Source organism: Protomyctophum parallelum (assembly GCF_964188405.1).
Source record: "Protomyctophum parallelum genome assembly, chromosome: 5".
In the NCBI taxonomy this organism is placed as follows: domain Eukaryota; kingdom Metazoa; phylum Chordata; class Actinopteri; order Myctophiformes; family Myctophidae; genus Protomyctophum; species Protomyctophum parallelum.
In genome coordinates, this window is record NC_139702.1 from 52,497,885 (window position 1) to 52,525,609 (window position 27,725).

The 27,725-nt window shown below is 42.4% G+C and overlaps 1 protein-coding gene across 8 annotated transcripts in view; it reads left to right on the top strand.

Annotated features, from left to right (window-relative positions):
- Positions 1 to 27,725, top strand: part of ldb1b (LIM-domain binding 1b) — a 38,437-nt gene that overhangs the window by 9,630 nt on the left and 1,082 nt on the right. For 2 of the 8 annotated variants that reach the window (XM_083764904.1, XM_083764907.1), the window contains exons 2-10: positions 17,530 to 17,632; positions 19,057 to 19,101; positions 21,955 to 22,030; positions 22,340 to 22,442; positions 23,332 to 23,504; positions 24,176 to 24,298; positions 24,386 to 24,469; positions 25,313 to 25,436; positions 26,491 to 26,639. In XM_083764904.1, the coding sequence (XP_083621030.1) occupies positions 17,613 to 17,632; positions 19,057 to 19,101; positions 21,955 to 22,030; positions 22,340 to 22,442; positions 23,332 to 23,504; positions 24,176 to 24,298; positions 24,386 to 24,469; positions 25,313 to 25,436; positions 26,491 to 26,639 (897 nt within the window). In that variant the 5' untranslated portion in view covers positions 17,530 to 17,612. Of the gene's footprint in view, positions 1 to 4,837; positions 4,974 to 8,803; positions 8,945 to 17,529; positions 17,633 to 19,056; positions 19,102 to 21,954; positions 22,031 to 22,339; positions 22,443 to 23,331; positions 23,505 to 24,175; positions 24,299 to 24,385; positions 24,470 to 25,312; positions 25,437 to 26,490; positions 26,640 to 27,725 lie in introns of those variants that run through there. The other 6 variants (XM_083764906.1, XM_083764902.1, XM_083764900.1 and 3 more) reach the window with 5 other exon arrangements.

Genomic DNA, 27,725 nt, shown 5'->3' on the forward strand with positions numbered 1-27,725 from the left:
TCCTCATCCTTCCTTCACCCCCTCCTCTCTCTGACTTGATTGCTAGCGTATGTTGCCTGGCTTGGTAGATATGGGGAGGAGTGGTGGTAAGTGCTCTGTAGAGAAACAGTGAGGGGCGAGAGAGGGAGGGAGAGAGAGAGAGAGAGAGAGAGAGAGAGGGAGAGAGAGAGAGAGAGGGAGAGAGGGAGAGAAGGGGGAAGGGACTGTGCCCTCTCATGCAGAGAGTCACATGGTGTCCCTGATTGGAGAGAAAATGAGTAAAGACTGCAGGCTGGCTGAAATGGCAACAGAGCATACACACACAAAGACTAGGTTGTTTAGACACATACTTACACAACAAGACAGGAGAGGAGAGGAGAGGAGAGGAGAGGAGAGGAGAGGAGAGGAGAGGAGATGGGGTGGCAATACGGGTGGGAGACAGAGGGATGGAGAGGTGTAGGGACAATGCTGAGAGAAAGGGGGAGAGGGGAGAAATGCAGTTGCAGAAAGAAAGGTAGAGGATTAAGGGATAGAATGAGAATAAAGGTGAGGATGACAAAATGGGAGAAAAGAGATGTGACAGGGAAAAGCAAAGTGCAAGGTAGGAGGGGGAGAGAGAGAGAGAGAGAGAGAGAGAGAGAGAGAGAGAGAGAGAGAGAGAGAGAGAGAGAGAGATGAACACTTATGACCCGTAAAAGTGGGTGGGAGGGAGACAGAAAGAATGTGGGATCAGACTGAGAGAGAGAGATCAGACTGTGTTGTGCTGTGTGTTTTCTGCCAGGCTGAGCTGTGATGTGATTGGCTGAAGGGGGGTGGGGGGTTTGAGGGGGAACCAGACCTGACTCTGAGATCAGAGACAGACAAAATGGCTTCCAGAGAACAGAGAGAACACGGCATCAGGGCACTGCTGTCATCTCCACCTCACACCCAGACGGCAACTGACACCACTCCCAGACGCGCACGACACTCCGCGCGCATAGTTAGACATGTCACAGTCATAGCACATGGACATGATACTGGTCATTTTTGGTTTAACACACCCGCAATAATAATAATCATAATAATCATAATCATTATCATAATAATAATAATGTGGTTGGTTGACTGGTGATGATGATGATGATTAACATTAACAAGCACAACAGAAAACAAACACGCAACTTTGTGGGTAAAACCTGCTAAACCTCATACGGTAGGCTAGTAATAGTAATAGGCGGGGAAAGGTTAACTTACAAATAAATATTTCACCTCTAATTATCTAATTGTAATTTGGTTTGGAGCCATTTTCGTCCCTTTATTCTTTGTGCTTATGTGACGCACTTCCCTGCTGAAGTGCCCTTGTTGCGTCTGTGTTCGCATGCCAGAGAAATCCCTTTAGCGAGAACTCACCCGGCGCGTGAGAAAATACAACAGGGTGAATACAAAAACAGTGACATATTTCAGCCACAGGAGGGCGCCGTTAGAACATAATGCAAACAGCGTGCATACCACAGGGATAGATAATATCGGAGATAATTTAGAAACTTAATGTTAATTAGGAAGGCGACAGTCAGAGACACATATCATTTAACAAATGTGCATTGACTTATCTTTTTTTATTATCATTGCTGAACAAATTGAATTAATATTTATTCTCTTGCTATTTTGTGTGGTGTTTATAGGCTAATATTGTTCCATTGTTTGTAGGCCTATCTTTGATTTCTAACTGATATTTTATTTATGTTCAAATGGAACCACTGTCCCTTGTTGCTGATGGTTTCTTTTTCATAACACTTGCTGAAGTTCAGATTTTTGTCTTCTGTCTGCTTTGCAATTACTTCCTGCAATTAATTTCTGACTGGCTCATCTATTACAGAATCATTAACACTCTTTTATGTAATGCATTATGCATACATTATTAAAAATGTATTGTAGGCCTATGTGTTAACATTCATGTATGGTTATTCTTTCATGTATATCCTGTAATTGTAGCGCTCACTATTCCATTTTTCATGCTTGATGTGAAGACATGAAGACACTTGATGAAGAAAGGGACTTTGAATAAAAACCAGATTCAGAGCAGTGTGCAGGACTTTCTGTTCACAAAACTTCTTTTCATGATTGTTTCAGTCACTATCCACAACGCACCTGCATCTGAACAAAGTGGATGTGCAAATATGTCCTGTGCATGCTTGATGGGGAGCCACATCAAACGTAGTAGCTACACATATTTCTTTTTCTTCTTTTTCCTGTCCTGTGCCAAGTTGCCAACAGACAGTTTTCTTAGAATGTATTTTTCTAGTTTAGATTAACAATATAAACTATGTGATAGATTCTATAGTCTGTGGTGCACTGGTGGTGCTCTAACCTAACGCATTGGTTCCCAACCTTGGTACCACCTCAGAAAATATTTGGCTGATAACTGATGTTAAAATACAGGAGCGTATACCTGCCCTTTTTGTTCCATTCCTAAGTCAATAATGCTGCTGCTCTGACAAAACTCTGTCTAATCACTGCTCAGCACAACTGATGATATTTCTAATGTGATTATTCCGTTCTCAAATAGGGCTAGGTGCTGTCATGCTCATTTCAGCACGGCTGGATAGCCTATTCCAACTATTGCTTGATCAGAAGAACTTCAAATTCAGTCCTATTTAAACTCTAGCTATTTGAAAACAGACGATCTACAAGCTCACAGCATTGTGATCTTGTAGATCTGCTACTTTCAAAAGATTTTTAATACATTTTAGACAGGCCTATTATGATAAATTGTGTTGTGAAACGGGACATTGTGCATATTGAGTAGTACTTTCACTTTCATTGACTTTTTTTTAATTTATTTTTACTCTTGGTTACTCTTGGTTACTTTTGGTTTTGGTTTGGTTTTCATTTTGAAGCTATACTTTTGTACTTTTAATCATGAAGTAAATGTTGATTACCAGACGTTTACTTGTAATGGTCTCCAGTGTTCTCACAGACCTATATATACTGTTCCGGTTACTGACTCTACAAAGTGGCAGCTTGTGTTGTTGTTTCGTATGATCTCCGGGCCGGTTCCGGCGAGCTGCCCCGCGTCCGAAACGGTTGAGAAATGACAGTTACCATGTGGGGGTCCCCAGGAGGTCCCTGTACTGTACTGTACTGTACTGTACTCTACTGTACTGTACTCAATGATAATTTACGGTAACTCAGAGATGGATAATTCACCCTTTGCCAAGTCCCGCCCGTGGTTGTGCCCCTCTTCACACCCATTGGTTGCTGTTTTGTGGTTGGACAAAAATCCTTTCTCTCCATCCACTACCATTGAAATGACATGTTTTGCAATTGCTTCGTATTGATATTCCGTGCATTCAATTCTTATTTTAAACTTGGTGTCAGTAAAAAGGAACATCACAGGTGCAGCATGGTGACTGGGCATATCATGTTTGTTTTTAACAAATATTTTAGCAAATTCAACATAAACAAGGTGGAACCAGGGCGGAACAAGGCAGAAAGAGCCTGCTGGTTAGTCAGTCAGGGACCAATCAGAAGTCTGACAAATGGTGAATTTAACATTTTGCAGGGTTTTAGGCAAATATATAAGGCTATTTTCAATCTGTCCTAATGGAAATGGACATTCTGTCAAGCTTTCCTCATGGCATACTATATCTTAGGCGGAAATATTTACACATTTACGTAACCATAATATGACATAACTGTAATGTGCTTTAAAGTAACAATACAATGTAATTCAGGGGTGCCATTGATGAAACAGTAAGGGGTGTCCTGAGCAAAAAGGGTTTGAGTACCACTGGGTTAGATGGTTCTGTTCTGGGTGGCTGTTCTTGGCCTAGGTCAGGCTTATGGTTGATCTGGGCCTGGGTCAGGCTTATGATTGTTCTGTTCCTGGGTCAGGCTTATGATTGTTCTGTTCCTGGGGCAGGATTATGATTGTTCTGTTCCTGGGTCAGGCTTATGATTGTTCTGTTCCTGGGGCAGGATTATGATTGTTCTGTTCCTGGGTCAGGCTTATGATTGTTCTGTTCCTGGGTCAGGCTTATGATTGTTCTGTTCCTGGGTCAGGCTTATGATTGTTCTGTTCCTGGGTCAGGCTTATGATTGTTCTGTTCCTGGGTCAGGATTATGATTGTTCTGTTCCTGGGTCAGGCTTATGATTGTTCTGTTCCTGGGTCAGGATTATGATTGTTCTGTTCCTGGGTCAGGCTTATGATTGTTCTGTTCCTGGGTCAGGATTATATGATTGTTCTGTTTCTGGGTCAGGCTTATGGTTGATCTGGGCCTGGGTCAGACTTATGTTTGATCTGGGCCTGGGTCAGGCTTATGGTTAGAGGGCGGGGTGTGTATGAGACGGTTGTTATCAGAGCCCTGACAGATGTGTCTGCCGTTTAGTTTCCTGTTGACTGGCGAGCAGACGGAAGAACACATTCACACATAATGTACACAGTACTCACACATGCACAGTATATATGCTCACACACATAATGTATGAAATGTTTAACATGCACAAACTACTTTATAGCTCAACTGTAATAGATCAACACGCGCACACACATACACACACACACACACACACACACACACACACACACACACACACACACACACACACACACACACACACACACACATGCACGTGCACACACACCACATGCTGTACTTGACCATGAAAAGGCAAACAAATGTACACAAAACTCATACTTATGTGGACACTCTTGCCTCTATGTGTTCATGCACATTATAACCATAAATGTACACACAAAGGCATAAACAAACACACACATGCACCCCCCCCCCCAACATGCACGCACGCACATTATACACATCCTCCTCCCCTTCCTTGTGCCCCAAAGCCAGGCAGTCTGGACATGAGAGATATCATTACAGACAGAGTGAGAGAGACACAGAGAAAGAGAAACAGAGAGAGGGAGCAGAGTATTTTATTTAGACAGATTATGGCATGGTCTCATCCTGGGGTAACAAAATGGCCATGACAGATCAACTAGATACCGATGCAGGTAAGCCTCTTTCTGTCCTTTCTCTATCTCCTTAGTTCTCTCAGTCTCTGTCTCTCTTTCTTTCTCTCCCTCTCTCTTTACTTCACTCTGTTTGTCTCTCTCTCTCTCTCTCTTTCTTTATCTCCGTGTCTTTCTATCTTATACCTGCTTCTGCACCACAGTCAGAATTGTGTGACCCTGAGGTTCGAACAGAAAAACAGAAAAAGGATGATTGTTGTTCCTTCTTACAGCTGTTAATGCTCACCTTTATAGCTACCCAGAGAGAGACTTCTGAAGTTTTACCATAAAACTCTCTCTCTTACTATAACTTTGACAAAAGGTGACTGAACTAAGTTGTACTTTTGGGTTTAACTGTGAGCTTAGTGAAAACGGCACACAGTGCACTTTATGGAGTTTATTCAGAGGCTGTGTGCTGCTGCATTAATCAGTTATAATACAGAGATTTACGGCTTTAGGTGTGAATGTGGAACTGCACAAACTGTGTGTGTGTGTGTGTGTGTGTGTGTGTGTGTGTGTGTGTGTGTGTGTGCGCACACGCGCACACGCCTCAATGTGTGAGTTTGTGTCCATTTATGCATGTGTGTGCTACTTACTGGTTGGGGTGCTAGTTGAAGATAAGGGCCAGTCTATGCCTGAGAGGGAAAAGTGTGTGTGTCTGTGTGTGTGTGTGTGTGTGTGTGTGTGTGTGTGTGTGTGTGTGTGTGTGTGTGTGTGTGTGTGTGTGTGTGTGTGTGTGTGTGTGTGTGTGTGTGTGTGTGTGTGCGTGAGTGCGTGCCTGCGTGTGTGTAAGCCCCTCTAGGCTTATCCTGACACCTCCCCACATCTCACCCCCCAATACACACACGTGCACGCGTACGTTGGGGATTAACTCATGTCATGTACTGTTTCAATGGATGAGCTTTGCACACACACACACACACACACACACACACACACACACGCGCACGCTCACACACACACACACACACACACACACACACACACACACACAACATGCACACTGTCTCATGCACAGACGCACAAACAAGCAAACACAAACACGTTCACACACAGATGTACAGTACACACATGAAATACACACAGGCACACAAACTCCTTAGGATTAACCTCTGTATGTCCATTTCCACGGTGACTCTTAGCCTCTATCCACTTGTGACACCATTGACTGCTTGTGTTGCCATGGCTACGAGTGCTAGTGAATGTAAGATAGTCAAATGCACAGAACTAGCCGTATACACACACACACACACACACACACACACACACACACACACACACACACACACACACACACACACACACACACACACACACACACACACACACACACACACATTTTTTTTATTACTGTAGCCTACTTGTGAGGACATCAAGATTTCAGCGCTGAGATTTCATGAATGCCATTTTTAGAACCTTTTTTTAACCTTTTTAACATTATTCCTGAAGCCACAAATAGCCGATGTACAAGCTCACAAATCACAATGCTTCGCAGATCTGCTATTTTCAGTGTTCAACATCTAAGTATAAATAACTCATAACTCTAAAACTCTAACCCCTTATTCTATACTTGTGGGGACATTTGGCCTGCACACACACACACACACACACACACACGCACGCACGCAGGCACACACACACACACACACACACACACACACACACACACACACACACACACACACACACACACACACACACACACACACACACACACACACACACACACACTGACTATAAGAGCTCTCTCTGACTACACCTGACCTCTGGCTGCTAGACACACAAAGACACCAAAGAGAAGAACATTACCGAGATTCTTAAAGCTCACAAGGTGTGTAGAGCGTTACCATGGTTACATGTACAGTAGTAGTATCTCTCTAGGTACCTTATGGCTGCAGGTGTCACTGTCTCTGCATCTGCATGAAATACTATAGGTGCCTATATACATCTGTGATGAGGATGAGATACACTTTCAGGAAATGTATACGTTTTTCAATGAATCCAATGTAGTTATTATTTAGTCCCAATCTCTTAATACTTTTAATAGTAATACTTTTCATTGGTTACATATTTATAAAACCCACATGCACATGCTAAACCACTTAGAAAAGATTTCATGAATAGCTAAAATAGCTGATCTACAACGTGTTGCAGTGAAACACATTGTGAGCTTGGAGATCAGCTGTTTTTGCTACATTTACTCTAATGTCATTATGACAAAGTGGAGTTGAAAAAGAGAAAAAAAGAGATATGAGGTTTCTGCCCCGGCAATGACAAAATGTTTTTTTTTCAGTTAGATTCACAATTAATTTCAGTAAATGTTTAAGTGTAATCTGAGTTGAACCAGATCTCCCGTACAGTTCACAGTGCTGTGATAGTGGTTGTGACCTCATGGGGAATCAAAACAGAGTTCTCAGACCCCCTATAGGTATAGGGCCTACATACAGTAGTGCGCATTTCAGACTCAGAGCACTGAGAGCACATTTACTATTTAAATATTGGAAGATATGTTTCTAATCTATGTGGAACCATACATTTAAATCCACGAAAGTGTGTTAAATTATGTGAAATATCATAAAAATGTATCCTCAGAAAAGACAACACTGCATAACTGTAATAATACCTAAACCATAATTTGGAAGGTGATGAAATTATCCATCTCAGCTCTGACAGCTCACAAGAACAGCAATCTCTGTATGAATCCATATTGGGTATCATTATTGAAAATATTTTAATGACATTGTGGAAAAGACTCAGTGTTACGCTAATGCTTTATAAGTCGCCTGTAATAGATCAACACACACACACACACACACACACACACACACACACACACACACACACACACACACACCACTGACCTAAAAGTGACTCTTGCTCTTTTTATATCCCAGCTTGGACCATATGGGTGGCTTCTCTCTGGATGCTATCTGAATATCTGATTAAGATTAGGAGATTTAAACAGATTTAGACATCTATGGGACTCTTCTCTGGCTTAGTGCTGCCTTCCTGTGCTGTGCGTGCGTGCGTGCGTGAGAGAGAGAGAGAGAGAGAGAGAGAGAGAGAGAGAGAGAGAGAATATAAAGAGTGATTGAGAAAGAATGGAATTAGCTAAACTCCCAAAAAGCACACAATTCTATAATCTTTGTTTTAATTATGTTATTGGATCATTTCCCCCTCTGAGCTGAAATATTGTCCCTTGCATTGCTCTGGCTGTCATCGCAATGCGTGTCTTGAATTCTGTTGTTTGCCATTTAAATGATGCGCGCTAATTGGATCTGCATTGAACCTCTAATTGCAGCCATCATCACCACTCCACTCCACTTAAGTCATTCCCCTGTACTTCTAGACAGTCAGCTGCATTAGGTCAATTCTCATCCGCGTCAGTTACAGCGAAGAGGCTATCTATGGGATGCATGTATGCAGGGGAAAACTGCTTAGCAAACAACCTTTCTGTGCAGTTGTGTGCACTGAAGTGTGGGGGAGGGTGGGAGACAGGGGAGCGAGGAGAGGAGAGGGCGCCCCTTCCAGCGACGGAGAGGAAGACAGGAGCAAATGCATTGCGGAGGGGAGGAGGAGAGAGGAGAGGAGGGCCTACAGCTATTGTTCATGTCCTCTAGTGAACAAAGGGCTCATCGGGGTCCGTATGTGTAAACCCACAGCGGGCTGCAGTCTACTGACAACATGGCCTCCTCATGCGGGACAAAACACTAACCGAAACAATAATATACGGTTCTGCTTTTCTTTATACCCCCCTCCTCCACCACCGTTGAGACTGGGAAGATTTTTTTTAATTCCAGTTCAGTGTGTGGGACGTATTGGGGTTGTGCGTCTCGACCAGCCAACCACCGCACAGTGGGCCTGACCGCTTTTACGCAAGGAGCGTACACATACACACACTACACACACACAACCACCCCGTCTATCATCACGGATCTGTAAACATCAATCTTCTGATTGGGCTTCTTAAGCAGGTAAAGGGACGGTTTTATGAACAGCACACACCGGTTGATTTCCCACGTCTTCGATAGCCATCACATGTGTGTTTGTTTACGATCTGGCTCTTCGTGTGGGTGTTATTTCAACGCTTTCGCTCTTTAAACATAGCTTTAACGCCAGGATGTTAGCAACACAGCTAAGACAGGCTAACTACATACTACTAGGGCTATTGGGATTGCTAACGTTAGCTTTAGCTAGCGCTGTGGGCACCGGAGGCCCACGGGGCAAATGTGTAGTCAGCATTTTACAGTTTTTTGGTGTTATTGGAGATTAATCGCATTTGTTTGTCTTCCGATGACAGTCGCGTTGTGATCGATGTTACCCCTGTGTTACTCCCTCATCACTCCCCATCACCTGTTCTGTGGCTGCGTTAGCATGTAGCTAGGGGGGTTAGCATCATAAACTTGCTAGCCATTGTAATTGCTATTGTCAGAGATATTCCTGTAGTGTTGTGATATCTTCATACGAGATGGCTTTGGCGTACATATTACGATAATGATAAATATATAATAATAAGAAATAACCACAGCTATCTTAAAATGCGAATGGTTGAATGCTGGTGTGGTAGTCCCATTGGATGAGGGGAAGCTCATCTTAGGGGTGTAATAAATCTGTGTTTGGCACTAGTACACTACAGGTCAGGACAGGCTGTTGGTCTAAAACAGAGACTAGAGCTAAATAGTTTGAGTCATGGGTCTCACATTAGGCTTGGTGTTTAATGTGATTGATAAAACATAACACATAAACACACACATATTGATAGAGAGATACACAAGTAATTTGTGTATGTAATACCTGATGTAAAAACATGCATGACTTTGATAATCTACATGTATAGATAATCTGTCTTTAGGAAATGTGCCATAACTTGAAGGATTAAGGATATGTAGATTAAGATTTAAGTGACCCTTTAGACTTGATATTGTGTGTGCTGGACAGATAGGTTGTTTGAGGACATTTGCGAGGGTTCAGGGATTTTGGAAAGGGATCTCAAGTAGATTTACTGCTTCCCGTATGTGTGTTGTTGAGAGTATGTGTATGTGTAAGTGTGTTATTCCTAATAGAGGAAGTGGGGTCTAGCTGATGTGATTGTGACGGTCTGTCATTAACCACCAGCAGGGAGAAAAGAGGAGCTAATGGAGCTCTCAACAACTAATGGACACATCACCATTGATTGTTTATTTATTTATCTGCCTCCACTCCCCCTTCCACTTATTTCCCTTTGCTGATGATGCAGCTATTATTGCTTATGGCTCCGCTCCCCCCAGTAAACAACTTAGTTTTTTTATCCTAAGTCAAGGGTACAGTATGCTTTAAGATGAATGGCTCCAGTCCACAGTGGTGTGGTTGTTTTGTTTGTGATTGTTGACTTGAGCCTTGCCACGTGTTTGCTCGAACAAACTTTGTGTCTTTGCCACATTTATCTAACTATAAATGCACCAAGTCTCTTGTGAGTTGTGTGTCTGTCTACGTACGCGTGTACGTCTGTAATCCACGTAACACGAGAACCGACTTAACCGACACACGTTCCACACCCCCACAGGGAGTGCAGTGCCCGGTGTCAAGTCGGTCGGACCCACGGTTGTCCAGAACCGCCACAAAAGGCCTCTTCCCGGGCTCTGGACAGGGCCCATGCCCAGTGTCCATATATGGAGCTGACCAGTTCTGACATCACAACACAAACACTCCATAGGAATAAAAGAACACAGAGAGACTAGAGGCATATGAAATCTGTTTTATTTTTTCCCAATTCCGTTAATTCTTTCCCCAAATTCCGTTTTTTCCATTTTAATATTTCTGAATTCCGTATTTTGCTCTTTATGCTTGTTTACGTTATCTATAGCAGAATCATGAATAGGCCTATTTAATTTATACAAAAGGAGAAGAGAGAGAGCAATGCGTTTGTGGCTCAAACGTTGTCTAATATTGTTTTAGAGCAGTGGTTCTCAAACATTTTCATGCCAAGAGCAAAGGACCCCCAATATTTTTTCAATCTACAAAAATAATCCCAAAATCGCTTATAAATTAAATTAAATTACTTACTAATCGCTTATTTGGCAACAACTTTCCAGAAACGACCAGTGTTGCTTCTTTTTGTCTTATTTTGTATAGACCTGGTAGCTTGTTTCTGCCAGAGTAATACTGGCAACACCTCTGGCTTCTAGCTAGCTGGTCTGGTGCTGCTGCTCGTCGACTCGTCTCTGTGTGTACTGTCAGTCCCAGCTCCGTGACTGGTAGATGGGACTGTGGATAGTCTGGATAGAACTTTCTGTTATAGTTAAATCAATATATAAGTATTAAGTACCACACAACTGAAAAGTATCGCGACTGTGACCGCAAGTTAGAAACGTGAGTGGCTATAACGAGGCACGGCTGTTTACAATGCAATGCAAAATTAACAGTGGGCGGTTTGCTTTTGGTCTGGATGGATGAATTGCACAGCACTTTTTTGGACTGGAACGTAAACAACAACGACATGCTTACTGCGTATGTGCACGTTCGCGCGTGTGGCTAAAAAGCTCGCTCCTCCATCTTCACTTGATTTCTGAACAAACCTGACCACTGAATGTTCCATTTTCTCCCGAAAACTGAATTTCAGGCCAGATTAGGACCAATTCCGCGATATTCCGCGTTTTATTCCAATTCCATTTTTATTGGTCATTTCCGCGATTCCGTTAACACGGATTTCATATGGCTCTAAGAGAGACAGATCTAGAAATATCCATATTTGGGCATATAAGACAGATGGGAGGAACGGGTACTCTGACACAGGTACAATAGTATGGCCGGGTGGGGCATGGATCTCCAACTTCCATCGTTACCATCTACCGTGCTCTATAGCCAGGCACCGGTCTAGTACACTTTAATTATGTAATGATCACATTAGAATAAAGTAAGTTGTTAAAAAAATAAGCTGACGGATGCTTTTATATCTAAGCAAGCATGATTTTTAATGTGTGGGACTTTTGGCAAACAGATCCCTAACGCAGGAAGAGTTGATACCACGTTCAAATTGTCTTGTCTTGAACCCATAACTTTGTCAGAAAAAGAGTCTAGGCTACTAAATAGGGCAATATTTACTATTTGCTCTGAACCTTGGACTTTAATGAATAATATTGACACTATGATATTGCAGTAGTTTTCTGAATATTAAAACAAACTACTACTTTGATCTAGCCGCAATTTGCAACACTAGATTCTTTATAATGGGTTGAATCTAGAGTTGAAACACCAGCCATTGACAGCCCATCATCAAAACAGAAATGTCTGATCTGCTTGTATTAAATTACGTTAAACTCACCAACATTGCAGCTTTATTGGAAAGCTTGAATTATCCTCTTGCAGTGTTTCATAAAAAGTCCGAGACATGTTATGAATTCGGTGACGGCAATAATGAAGTGTTGGAGGTTGGAAGCACTTGTTTTCATTACGGCATCGTGCTGCTGCCTCCTGGCTTATGCGCAAATACAAAACTGGTGGAATGCACTCAGTGCAGGGCCGTTGAGTGACTTCGACGAGCGCTTCCAAACTCCAACACATTAACGTTGTTTAATACAAGTAGATTGGACTTTTGTTTTTGGATGAATGGCCTGTCAATGGCTGGTGTTGCAACTCCAGATTCAACCCATTGTGAAAAAATCTAGTGTTGCAAATTGCGGCTAACTGTTATCAGAATATATTTCTTTGCATCTCCATTGAGTCATTCTGCCAGACCAGCAGTCGACTACATGCACATTTCTTGGCGAAGCTCATTATAGACTAGAAGCACTTGATCTAACGTAACACTACATTAAATTCAGGGCGGGAACCCCTTTTGGTGTTTTAAGCATTGTTATACTTTGGCTATTGAAAAATAGCAGATCTACACGCTCATAGCGTGGCACCAAGTGCCGCACTACGAGCTTGTAGATCTGCTATTTCTGAAAAATCGTGAAAATGTGGCTCAAATCTTTGAATATATATATATTCTTAACCCTTTTACTGCTGCCATTTATTGAGAAATTAGGACCTAATTCATGCCAGCATTTTTTTAATTTGAGCTCTTATTTTGAAAAGCCACATTTTGCCTCAACCGGAAGTGAGCTTATCCCTGCCAGCTTTACGTTGCCAAGACAACCTTTGTTTACATGATCGAAAAATGCCGGTACATTTTTGCACTCCACAACGTCGGCTCGTGCCGTCAAAGAAACGCTGTTTTGACCAAAAATGCCATCTGGGACAAGGAATAGGAGATACAGGCGATTGAAAGAAACGGATAGAATGGATTCTTATGGCGACGGTGAATTAATATGAACGATCCAGTGCAGTGCTAACAACAGTGCTAGCTAACCGGCTAACGTGAGTAGCATTATGGCTTGATCAATCATATGCACTAATAAAGGGCAATTGCCGAAGGGCTTCGGCAATGGCAGCAAGCGTTAATATCAAATTAATGCTTCAATTGCCGAAGGGCTTCGGCAATGGCAGGAAGACGGTTAATTCAGAGCGAACGTTTTTAACTCAAATATCTGGGGGGTCCCTGGAACAACATATTTTCAGATGGGGGTCGGTGGACGATTGCATATAATTTTTGGGGTCCTTGACATGAAATAGTTTGAGAACCACTGACATAGAAACATAGGTTTTTCATAAAACTGTCAGGATTTAGAAGACATTTGTAGAATCGTCCTCAGTCCTAAATGGACACTTCTGATGCCCAGGACGTCCACACACGTCTTATCAAATAGAACCGGAGGGAGCTAAGGACGTGTGGGCATGTCCTAAGGTCTGTTATCTATATCAAACGGGATCGCTAAAATCATCGCATAAAATCAATCCATTTTTTTGGAAACTGCCATTGCTAGGTAGTGCCTTGCTCAGCCCCTCCCGACCTGTTTCGTGCGTGCGCGCACCCATTACTTCCTTGTTTACGGCCAACAAAATACCATATTTTCTCAATCTATGCTGCCTCTGCACACATTGATCATAACGCCGATGTTCTGGACTAATTTCTGACTTCATGCATTTCGGTTACAATATTAACGCTTTCTAAAGAGAGATCAGTCTTACTAGCGCAATGTAGAAATGGAATATTTCGCTACACGTTTTTTGGGGGGGGGAAAGGGAAGGCGGGCGTTTTCAGAATAAAATCTCCCTCATCTGCTTGTCACTCATTGATAATTGTAATCCTCATTATTGGTGAAACCAATGTCCCGATAATGCATGTCACCTTTCTGAATAGTAGTTTAGCAGATATTATATTTCATTAAGACTCTTCAGCTCAGATTTATTGCAATTTGCAAAGCTATTGCATTTAGTATGGTGGTGTGACTCTGCTCATGTGATATCCCAGATTAGCTGTGTACCGAGACACAGCTCTGATATTATTTCACATTTGATATATCAGATTATCTGTGCATCAAGACACGGCTCTGATAAACAACAAATCCCAGAGCAGAGCATAAGATAAGTTAAAGACATTACATCAACAACATACAATGCATTCCATATACCACATACTGTAGGTACATACCACATAATCATAGTACAATCCATAAATCACATTATAATCACAGAATCACCCATTTACAGAACTAAATGCCACAGGGAGGAGGCCGGGGAGGTGGAGGGGATTTGAACAACCACAGAGTCAGTTTGACATTCAGAGTGAACACAGAGTAGTGACTGCTTAAAAGGACCACCTGATTGAATTGTGAGCGTGACTGAGTTAAACCTTCTGATTTCCATGTCTCAATTAACTATCGCTGTGCTGGATTTTTTTTTTCTCCAATGTCTTTTGACTCTTAAGTGTGATGAGATTGCTGTTCTTTGATGGATGGATGGATGGATGATGGGTAGATGGATAGCTTTAACATTACATGAAATGCAAAATTTAACTAAATTCCATTCCACTGCCTTACTATAATCCTAGTTAAAATAATGCTAAAATACTAAAAACAAACCATAACAAATCACAGTCGGTTCATAAATAGTTTTTTTTTAACTTGACTTGACTGGGGGGGGGGGGGGGGGGATTTTATGAGACCAAGCTTTGTGTGAATGTTTGTGCACACAGTGCATGCGCACATATGTGCATGTGTCAGTCAGTGTGTGAAGTTGAGTGAGTTACTACCCCGTTCACCCCACCCATGTCCCTTTGATGGAGAGATTTATGGTTGTATTGCGCTGGCAGGTTGTATGTATGTGAGCGCGTGCATGCCAATGCCATAGGCACGTGTCTGTCCGTGCTTGGCTACTTAATTTAGTATCTGTCTGGCCTTCTTGGCATGTCTCTTTGCTTAGTGTAACCAACAGAAAATGTATTTATAATAGATATATATATGGTTTATATTTACCTTCTGTCATTCAGTAGAATAAAGGGAGGCAATAGACTTCATCACTTTGCTGTAATGTCCCAAACATTAAGTCACTCCTTTATTCATTACACTACCAAGTTCTGATATCTCACCCTGAACTGTTTAAAAGAAGATTGTGTGTTTATTTCAAATACTTGATTTAATAACATCATTATTATACGATGCAATTGTAACCCAAAATAACTTTCTGTACCCTGTCTGTGACACACACACACACACACACACACACACACACACACACACACACACACACACACACACACACACACACACACACACACACACACACACACACGTGTCATGTCAGTGAGATGTTTAATATGCAGAGACGAGACAGAGAAGGGACATTAATGAGGCGGGGCATTGCCAGGGCGACGGTAGAGGTCATGACCTCATGGCCGCTACGCCTGGATGGCCTTTATGATAGAGCTGGCCAATTAGAGAAAAGCAGGGGGTGGACTGTGTGTGTCTGTGTGTGTGTGTGTGTGCGACTGTGTGTGTGTGTGTGTGTGTGTCAAAACGCCAGTTTTGGTATTCAGGACGTAGAGCGTGACTTCATGTTCTTTATGGACATTTAAGTGGAGCAATGTGAGAGTGAAGCTGTGTTTCTGTTTAGCAGCAGCCCATGTTAAAAAGGAGAACTCATTGTTTTTCTCCACCTTCATGCTAGTAGGCCAGACTACCGCTGTTGCTGACCAGTCACTAAGAGCAGCCAGCCCGAAACTGGGCCACACTGGCCCTCTGCTAGGACCACATATGCAGTCACTTTCCTCATATGGTGCAAGGAAAAAATGCAGAGCAGCATGGCGACAATTACACACGAGTGGCCGTCTTGTAACGGTCGGGAACACATCATGTTCAATCCCAGCTCACTCTGCAAAGCCCCCTCTTTACATGACAAACAGCAGTGACCGCAGGGTGACCCAGGGGTAGAGTTCTTTTCATTGAAAGGTCGCAGGTTCGATGCGCAGTGCTAAGTTTGGCCAGCAGTCCAGTTGTGTCCTGTTGGTGCCCTAGTGTGCAAGAGTATTAGATTCAAGGCAAGGGTTTTGTCACTCACTCGTACAAGCAGAAAAATGTTGATGTGGCATTTTCCGCAATAATAATAATACTGTGATGTAAAAAAATATATAAGGTCAAATATAAGATGCAATATAGATATTGTGTTGAAATAATAAATCGCAAAATAAAAATACCTACGAGTTTACCGTCACGCAAGAATCAAGTCTCCGTCTTTTTGTAAGCATACTCATTACTCAGACAGGTTGCTAGCAATTTACAATTTAAGCGTTTAGCAGACGCTTTTATCCAGAGTGACTTGGAAGCGCGAGATCGCAATAAGCACAGTAAATAGTCCTATGTAGAGTTGGGTAGAAAAAAGAGAGCAGATGCTAATGATTGATTAACAACTCAAATTGGAGAGCGACAATAGTACGACAGGCATAAATTCAAGTATGATTTGTTGCTTGTTTTCTCTGTATGTACAACTTCATTTGTTCTACCATGTTTATTCTATACACTTGTACAGCTTTTGAATACCAAAAGCGCTATATTGTTTTCTATTTATGCCAATTCCATGCAAACAATGAACTACAACTTGGTCCCATTTGTTGGTCTGGGGATGGTATAGAATAGATAAAGATAAACACATTGTCTCCTCTGATACACATGGAGTCACCACCAGCTGCTTCGTTTCACCTGACAGGAGTTTCACCGGGAGAGTGTTATGCGCAACATTTACATGTTGGCCTCTCGGTTCTGCTCCCTGCCGAACTGGCACGCCGACCAACCTGTAGGAGTCGCTAGTGCAGCAGCAACAAAGAACACAAACCCCTGCTGGCTTTCTAGTTTCCACCCGTGAACACGGCCAGCTGTGTTTGATGGAGCACCCGGCCAGGCCGGAGGCACTGTGGAGGAATTGAACCGCAGCGGGCGCGTACTTTACCCCCGTACCAACCAGGAAAATGAGAATGTGTTATTACAATGAATTGCTGGGAACAGGCACTGACAGGTGCCTTCATTACTCAGAATGTTTGAGTCTGCCCTTCCCTGTCCTCCACACTTAAAGCTTATTATACAGATGCCCTTGTTACAAGAGCCTCTGGATAGGAATGTCAGCAGGGTACCGCTCTTAAATGTAAATGTAAACTGTGATATGGTAATGATGTGAATATGTGAACCTGTCCTCTCTCTCCCTCCTCCAGGCTGTTCGTCCAAGTCGTTCAAGCTGTACTCCCCTAAGGAGCCCCCCAACGGTAGCGCTTTCCCCCCCTTCCACCCGGGCACCATGCTGGACAGAGACGTGGGGTGAGTTACAAACTCTGTTTTGTTTGTCGCTGTGTGTGTGTGTTCTGTGTTGTACACATTACAACAGGCCAATTGGTGTATGTAATATGTATGTACTTGTACTGAAAATAGGATCTACCAGCTTGTAGATCTGATATTTTCAGCATGCGACATCCACACGCTACTAAGAATCAGACGTGAGCTGTAGGCTGTAGCGTTCCGAGTCATCCTCTATTGTCCAATTTGTTGAGCAGGAAGTGGAGCAAGCAGGCTCTGGAAAGGAGTTGCCTTGTTGCTGCTACATGCGGTGTCAGTCTGTATGGTGGTTACGCTAGTAACACTGTCGCTTACACAACCGTGTTTATTGCTAGGACAGTTCGCATCTTGATGCAGGGCCATACAATTAAATCTAAATAACCACATGATGTCTTTAACGTCTACAGATGATTTTGTATTTCAGCATGCAAACTATTCTATTTTTATTGAAATGTATAAGTACAGAAATGTCTTAGGCCTGCGGTATCTACCTTTCTTTTGTCACTTTATTTGGTACTATATATTCATGATGACATCCAGTCTTTATTTGCCCCAAGACTGGGATATTTGATAACCCCTTGTGTTGATAAGTTAACACATGTACCCAGAGGCCTGATACATACAACTATAGTTGACCAATTAGTGGAAACAAATTGACCATTTCACGCTGAACTGTAGGAGCAAACTTGCTATGTAACTTAAAGTCAAGCTGTGATGGCTTTTTTGCTACCTTTATTGATATATATATTTTTAAGATATTTTGTTGGGCTTTTTCTGCCTTTATTGGATAGTGTATGCTACAGTATGGTGACAGGAAATGGGGAGAGAGATGGGGGGTTGACAGGCGGCAAAGGTCGTCGGGATTGGGAGTCGAACCCGCGACACGCCGTCAGGCTGGCTTAGCAGCCTAGGTGCCCAGACCGCCTGGGTATTTCTTGGTAAAACAACAGAGGCTGGTTGCGTCTCAGCTGACCCGACCGTCCCCGTTGAGATATGGGATCTATTCTTAATGTGACTACACTGCCTTGTTGGAAAGAATGAGATGAGAGCTGTGCCGAGTCACGTCTACTGTATGTTCCTGCATTGCCTATTTCTCACCTTAAATGTTTTCAGACGCATATTTTAGTGTGCAGTTTAAAATGAGTTTGTCATAATCTTGAATTAGGTTCAGAATAGAGTAGCAGTCCTGTAGTGTCTGCAATGCTCTCCAAAATGAATCGGCTGTGTGAGCTATGGGAGGCACACAGGTAAATGAAACAATGATTCATGATTTTATTGGTGGAATTCGGTTAGTTTGTGTGTGTGAGAGAGAGAGAGAGAGAGAGTGTGTGTGTGTGTGTGTGTGTGTGTGTGAAATTATTTATTTCTCTTTGTTTAACTATTTATCTCTGTGATTGTCGTTTGTCCAGTCCCACCCCGATGTACCCTCCTACATACCTGGAGCCCGGAATAGGGTAAAACCACTTTAAATTACTTTATTGTAGATTACTCTCCAGTGTCTTTTACTGAGGTGTGAACTGGGAAAGGCAACACCACAAGAACAGATCAGGCTTAGGCAAATTGCGTTCTTATCTTACTGTCAAGAGAGAATTTACTTTTATCCAGGATATGGCTGAAACTGGGGAGTAATGTTCTTAAAAGTATTAAAATCACCACTGAATTTGGCAAATGTCTTGAGCGGAATAGTTTGGCTTCAGTAGATACTTGATCGCACAATATTCGCATGCCAAGTCAGAGGCACCTTTGATGGTAGCACTAGCTTTGCCTTTCTACACAGAACCAATCAACCAACCTGATAGAGCTAGCTTTCCAGGAGCAGAGCTGTGAGGTGTTACACAACAGTGTCAGCATTTGACAGTAGTTGATGGTACAATAACATTCTCTACATTTACGCACACATTTATTTAGCAAAATACCAACAGAAAATAGACAGATGAAATGGACTAACATAGCAGACCGTTCTAGAATCTGCAGTACTAAAGCATCGTCTTTCTCCGAGCAGCACAATTGTGTGTGTGTGTGTGTGTGTGTGTGTGTGTGTGTGTGTGTGTGTGTGTGTGTGTGTGTGTGTGTGTGTGTGTGTGTGTGTGTGTGTGTGTGTGTGTGTGTGTGTGTGTGTGTGTGTGTGTGTGTGTGTGTGTGTGTGTGTGTGTGTGTGTGTGTGTTGCAGTAGCATGTTGTGAATCACTGGCAATTGACCAAATGTTGTACCCTTTTTAAATATACTGAGCTGTACCTTGACCAGGATAAAGGAGCAATTCAATTCCCGTTAACTCCTTTACAGGGGTGGCAAAATAGTTGGATATGCATTGTTTTTGGCTATTGATTTTGTTAATAAAAACATTGTTCATTTAATTTTTTTTTACATGAAATATCACCCTTTACAATACATAGACTTATCTGTGATGCTAGTAGATCAAGAGGTCTTGTTTCCACACTGTATGCATTTTTATTAGAATGTAATTATGGGACCCTATCTGATACTAAATCTAGATCCTGATTGATTATGTTGTCTTCTAGAAATCCTGATCATCAACAGATTCATCTACATTTTGTTCACCGAACATATTTGACCCCCTGCAGTTTATGTGCTATGAGGATTTATGAATAATCCCAACTCTACTTTTTGCGCTTCAAATAGTATAGGTAGTAGTTGGGTACCTTCTTCCATATGGTTTGGAAATGTCCAAATGTTTCCACATTTTGGACTATGGTTGCTGCTAAACTTTCATTACTTTTACGAGTTAACATTACACCTTCTCCATCTTTATTTATTTTAAATTATGTATCCCAAATACAGTTAAAAGTGTGTCTTCTTTGCTGGTTTAGCTGCAGCAGAGAAGATGTAGGTTGCTACGCAGTGGAAACCTCCTCACTCACACATTAACATTCCAACAATGGGCTCTTTTACTGATATTGTATATCTAGAGATGTCAACGGCAAGGTTGCATGGAGCAAAAGAAGAAAATGTTAACTATCTCTACCGCTAGAGTCTACCAGCCCCCCCCCCCCACACACACACACACACACACACACACTCGCTACACACACTCTAGTATCATTGGAATACGCACACACTCTTTACCTCTCGTCAGAAGCTTTAACCCATTCTGATCGGGAACCCATTTTGGTGTTAGCATCACGTTATGCTTTAGCTATTGAAAAATAGCAGATCTACAAGCTCATATCGCGCCACCGAGTGGCGCGATACGAGCTTGTAGGTCTGCTATTTTTGAAAAATCGAAGAACGGCTGACATTTTTTTAGAATCTGATCTCAGGTCAGAATGGGTTAATCAGACCAGTGTGTGTCCGGCGGAAACCTCGTATGAATCTGATCTCAGGTCAGAATGGGTTAACATGGCAGCAGCGTCGCGGTACAAAAGGCACAAATTAAATCCGAAATGTGGATGGACAGCGATCTAAGAATCCGATTTATTGCGGTTTGAAAATCCTCCTTTCAACTGCTTTGCACTGTGAATATATTTGCAATCCCATAGTTGGAACGCTGTGGCGTTGCTATAGGAACCGGACCAATGTTTAAAGGCTTCCGTAGGAATCAACCAATATATAGACGGAGTATAGTTGGGGGTACGTATTTATACAGACTTGGGATATGACGCCACCTAGCGTCGACGGTTTGGTGAGGTCTAACAGATAAAATTATGAATATGATCTAGTCCTTTTTTCCCTTTTTACACTGGTAAGAAATGTGGCACAGGTATGCTTGTTGTGACATTGTTGGTCCTGGGAGGGAAGGGTGGGTTGTTTTGTTTGTTAATCTTTATGTTTCTTCTTTTACTATGTTTATACATAATATCCTGTATTTGTGTTTATTTTTAATTTGTATTCATTCATAATGCCAGAATACTGTTTTTGTCATGAATACAAAATTTATTAAAAAAAAAGCCATTACACGAAATATTTAACATAAGTCGTTAATCACCAAACGGGCTGCGTGATTGCAGCCACATGTGTACCAGTATGTTACAAAAATAACAGATCTGTAAGCTCACAACATGCTATAGCATGATCCTATACCTAGGATAGGTGGTGTAGCAAAACATTTGGCACAAACTTTGGAATAGAATGATGTATTCTATATATTATATGCTTTATTGTTGTGCCACTGCCTGTCTTTGGGCATTGCAAGTAAGGGCATTTACTCATTATTGCGCTGAATGATTGTTATATAGGCCTGGAAATTGGGTTAAATATTCTGGAAAAGTTTTGGAAATTCATTGGTTAAAAATGTGTTTCCCTTTCCTCTTTTGTCCTCCTTTCTTTTCCTCCATCTACGGTGTCCCAGGAGGCACACACCATACGGCAACCAGACAGACTACAGAATATTTGAGCTTAACAAACGGCTACAGAACTGGACAGAGGTACAAATACTGTACACATACACTTACACTCAGTTAGCAGTGGCTGAGCATCAAACATTGTCAACACTGATTTGATTGATTTTTTTTTTTAATATTTTATTTTGTTTTACTTAAATCTTTTCACAAAATACACATGCCACGAATGAATTTTGCTAGTCCAATACAAAAGGAGAAAGCTTGAAATCTTTTATCAATATCTTATCAATACCATTTAAAGGTGACCCAACCAACCACCCAAATGGGTGTTAACAGGGTATGTTTTGAACCGTTAACAAGTTTTAATGTGTGATTCTCTTTGTATCGGTGTAGGAGTGTGACAACCTGTGGTGGGATGCCTTCACTACAGAATTCTTTGAAGATGACGCCATGTTGACCATCACATTCTGCCTGGAGGACGGGCCCAAACGCTACAGTAAGACACCGCTTTTCCACTGCTTGTACAAAAAAGGAAACCCTCACTCGACCTACCGCAAAACACCTGAAGCTGTTGCACCAACTCTATGCAAGTTCTCTCTTACATTAGGGTGCAAAGTCCATGGTAAACAATATGCTGAAAGTACTACACTAATCAAAATATTGTTTCACAAAATTACATTTTCTGTTTCAATGCATATTGAAACGGCTTTTTGCAACTTGTCAACAACCTAACCTGATCAATAATTGGTTCTTGGAGACATTTGTAGGGCAGTACTGAGAGACCCATTTCTGTGTCATGTTGCAAGTCTGCTGCCAGTAGGCTGGTAATCCTCTATCTCAGCTTGTGAAAAAACAAAGCGCTAAGTAATCATAAATGTCCAAGCCAGGCCAACATCATTTGTAATCTGTCACAGAGAATGCATTGCTGATGCGACACATTATGTATGATTCACTAGTCCTCGTCCTCCAAGTCATCCCACCCTTCAAAAAGACATGCCATCTCAAACCCTATTTTATGGAGGACTTTACATCTACTAAGGACTAGGTATCCGATTGTATGTTGTAACTTATGCCTACGTTGGAACAGTTTCAACTAGTACAACCCTTAAACTGTTAGTGTCCCGTAAACTCTGACAAAATTCTAAAGTATGTTCAAACTAAGCTTTTCTCCATAACCTGTTTGTTTCACATCTTTTTCTAAGCTGTCTAGATTTGTTGTAACAGTATTGTTATTTAGTGCTGTATCCTTATCTCTTTGTATCAGTAAACCCATCCAGTCCCTTCCTTCCATATTCTCCTCAGATTCTCATACCCAATAAAGACAAGAAAACCACTCATTACAAATTACATTCTCTTCTCCCACTTCCTGTGTTCTCCCCTCTCAGCGATTGGCCGGACGTTGATTCCAAGGTATTTCCGGAGTATATTTGAAGGGGGTGCCACTGAGCTCTACTATGTACTGAAACACCCCAAGGAGTCCTTCCACAACAACTTTGTCTCCCTGGACTGTGACCAATGTACCATGGTCACCCAGAATGGCAAGCCTATGTTCACACAGGTGTGTACTCTGTACTGTGTACCACAGCATTTAGCAACAGACTGACCATTATCATTTTAGCCTCAGATATGTACACTAATTCAGTGGTTCGCAACCTGTGGGTCCCCACATGATTTTGGATGGTTCCCCAGATGACAGTGAATTGACGATTTATGGAATTTTAAAACCTTTTTAATACCTGAAAAAGACCATTACTGGCTGCACCAAAAGTAATGAACAAACTATACTATAAAAAATCAGAGCCGTCTGAAGTTAGTGGTACTGTACTGTACTGTACTGTACTGTACTGTACTGTACTGTACTGTACTGTACTGTACTGTACTGTACTGTACTGTACTGTACTGTACTGCCCCAGTTCAAATAGGATTATTTTGGCGAGGGTCACAGCCTGAAAAGGTTGAGAACCACTTCTCTAACTGAACCCTAAAACCTGGAACTTGTCGTGCACATGAATACAGTATAGTACATCATTAATAAATAATACTTGGATAAAATGTTTCCTACAATCATTAGCAGAAACTTAGGTGCACCTTGGGTACATTTAATGTCTGAATTCCATCTCTAATTTGTATATTAATTTGATGTGATTACAATCTGATGATCATCCATGGTTAATATTGAAATTAATATTAGTTAATTAAAAATTAACCTCTCCTTTTGCTCTGGTATAGGTGTGTGTAGAGGGTCGCCTGTACTTGGAGTTCATGTTTGACGACATGATGAGGATAAAGACGTGGCACTTCAGCATCAGACAGCATCGTGAACTCATCCCCCGCAGTATACTGGCCATGCACGTGAGTGGACATAACAGCAGTGTGCGTGTCTTATACTGTACAATGTGTGACGACGTTTTGACCTGTGTTCTTTGACTGTTGTCTCAGGCCCAAGACCCCCAGATGTTGGACCAGCTGTCTAAAAACATCACCAGATGTGGCCTGTCCAACTCTACCCTCAACTACCTCCGAGTGAGTAGCGTGCACGCACGCACACACACACACACACACACACACACAAACACACACACACACACACACACACACACACACACACACACACACACACACACACGTCATAGTACATACACCACCTTCACGCTCAACTATGTTTGGAATGCTCTGCCTGAGGATTTCAGGCTTGCCAAGTCATTGACGTCTAATAAATCACTTCTGAAAGGCCCTTTATACTGTATGTGAAGGCCTTTACATGGTCTACCACAGAGTCACTTCAGATTTAAGGTAGAACTCAAGAATACGGTTTTCTCTCAAGCTAAAGGCTGTTTCTTCAATTTGGAAATTGTTATAGACTTATTTATCTCACAATGGACTTTATTTATTTTTCCTTTTTTATTCATTTGACCAATCTCAAAACCCATTAAAGATCTCAAATCCTTACCCAAACTCAAAATGAACCTAAAAGAATAGCTGGCTTTAAAATAAAAATGGGCTTAATTTAACACCTTTGAACACCGTGGTAGTATCCTCTGCCCCCTGCCCCACCCCACCTTTCTCTGTAAATATTCATTTGATGCTACTGAGTTTTTTGTATTGTATTGTATGTATCATACTACTGACAATCTGGGAACCCCTTGGCAAAAAAGGGAAAGAAACTCTGCTGTTTGTTTCCTTGAATTTGCTCCTGGGGGCACAATATAACAGTATGTTTGCCTGTTTGGTCCGCCCTCAGCAGTCCTCTTCCGGTGGGGCGCTTGTGTTTTCATTCCACTAATCCCCAATGTATTTTGTATACACGCTCTGAATTTGCAATATTCCCTAATAATATTGTCTTGTGATGCTTGTCCCTCTTTCCAGCTGTGTGTGATTCTGGAGCCCATGCAGGAGCTCATGTCAAGACATAAGACGTATAGCCTGAGTCCCAGAGACTGCCTCAAGACCTGCCTTTTCCAGAAGTGGCAGAGGATGGTGGCCCCACCAGGTGGGAGCTCCTGCACGTTCACACACTTACACGTGCACACTCACTCAGGCCTCTTTTAGACGGCTCCAGATAAAACGGCAAAGTCCCGCACACACTATATGAAAACACTATAATGTCACTAGGTGGCGGTAACGGGCTGCCAAATAGACCAGACATTCAAAACCCTATCTGGGTTTTGAATGACACTTCCAGACCCCATGGGGTTGTGGCCGTCGCTTGCTGCGACGCTGCCTGCTTTCTACAAACGCATCGAGTGACACACAGGCTGACAGGCAGGCCGGAGCATGCAGGCAGAGCACGCCACGGGATGGTTATATATTTTATAATACATTGGGCTACATAAACGCTGCTGCCGCCTATCAAGGCATTTTATTTACATCATGGTTTTACATTCACCATCGCTGATGAGCGGCGCTTTGTAGGCGAGGAGGGAGGCTTGCCATTGTAGGAACTCCATTATATCATACATGGCTCTGCATCAATGTAATAAACATATGCGTGGTGAGCCGACGTGAGTTTTGCAGATTCACCGTTTTGCCTGTGTACATGGAGACGGGAGGAAACTGCGTTCTCAAAGATTTCCACTCTGGAAGGTGTTTTCACTTTTCACCTCCTGAAAACGTGGTTCTCGTCTAAAGGGACCCCAGCAAATGATACTTTATTTTGCCGTTTTCTATGAACACCGTTCTCGTGTAAAGACCACCTCAGTCACCACATAATAAGATACCCAATAAAAGTAAAATACCCAATTGTACACTCGCCACACAGTGAAATACCCAATGGTAATTTAAATCTGAGTGTAGAGATGGAGTCCATTTGTGTACATTTTTGCTAACTGAGGATTTTACCGTGTCATTACGTCTCTCTCTCTGTCTCTGTCTCTGTCTCTCTCTCTCTCTCTCTCTCTCTCTCTCTCTCTCTCTCTCTCATCGTAACACAATCGTGCTGCTCACAAACTTCCTCCCTGAGCTCTCACACAAACAACAAACACTGGTCCCCACCCTGTTGAGGTATTTCCTAATTCCCCCCCCCCCCCTGTTCCCTCCCTGTGCAGCTGAGCCCGCCAGACAGCCCGCCAACAAGAGACGGAAGCGTAAGATGTCTGGAGGCAGCACCATCAGTGGAGGAGGAGGCAACAACACCAACAGTAACAGCAAGAAGAAGAGTCCAGCCAGCGGCTTCCCTCTGTCCAGCCAGGTCCCTGTGAGTTTTCCAGCTCCACCTAGTGGCTGGACCCCAATATGATACCCCACCCCAGAAAACGTGCCGTTTTACAGTTTTATGCCTTTTTAGATGACACTCTGGATGAGCTTAATTTGCTTTTGTAATACTGGTATGATGTAATAATTGCTACATTTATGTAGTACTATTACCTCTATATTATAGGAGTACTGAATTATCCGACAATACTATCCCTTCCTGCCGTTTTTGTTTGTCTATTACAAACCCGGTTCTGCATTTATCGAGACCCAAGTATCAATACACTTTTGGCTTGTCGAGCATGTTATCTGGTATAGCCGCAGCAGCTGCCGTCATGGGCCGCTCGCTATATAATAAGGGGCAGGTGCATAGCGTGGATTAAATGATTGACAGGGGTGGTAGTGCATCTCCGACCGATAGGTTATGAACGGTTTTGCGGACGTGTGAATGGGGACAATTTAAAACAAAGGCGGCTTACATGCTGTAGTTTGCTACTAACAGAAATGTGCATGCACAAGGGCTGCCAAAGTAGGCTATCTTTTGTTTTTCTTGTTTTTTCGCCTCCTCTTCGAAGTTAAACTGGGCAAGCTCTAAACTGACTGGGCCACGGTGGTAAGGGGCCGAGACGCGACGGGTGGTTGCGTTATGGTGGAACGAGTGAAAAAGGTTTGGTTTCATGTTTAAAAAGACAAGAGGGGAGCTAAATGTAATAATGTAGCACAGTTGTTAACAGTTGTTAACATGCACGAAAGGGACATTTTTGACAATGCATAGGCATCTGTCAAACCCAAATGCGATACCTTTGCATGTCTGCACCGAGTCGAAACAACACGGGAGCCTCGGCTGCTGCAAGCGGAATAACCGTCCTCTTCCAAACAACACGTGTGGTGCTTGTTGCCCAGAAAGACACTCAAAACTCTCTCCCTGCCATAGAGTTCTAATAATAATTCAATGTGCGACTTCTCAGTCTATCGTAAGGCAGATCTACAAGCTCACAACGCAGTGCAACCAGACGCAGTGTGAGCTTGTAGATTGGCTATTTTTACGATGACGTATACATTACGCTTTTAAAGTGACGGTACACAATTA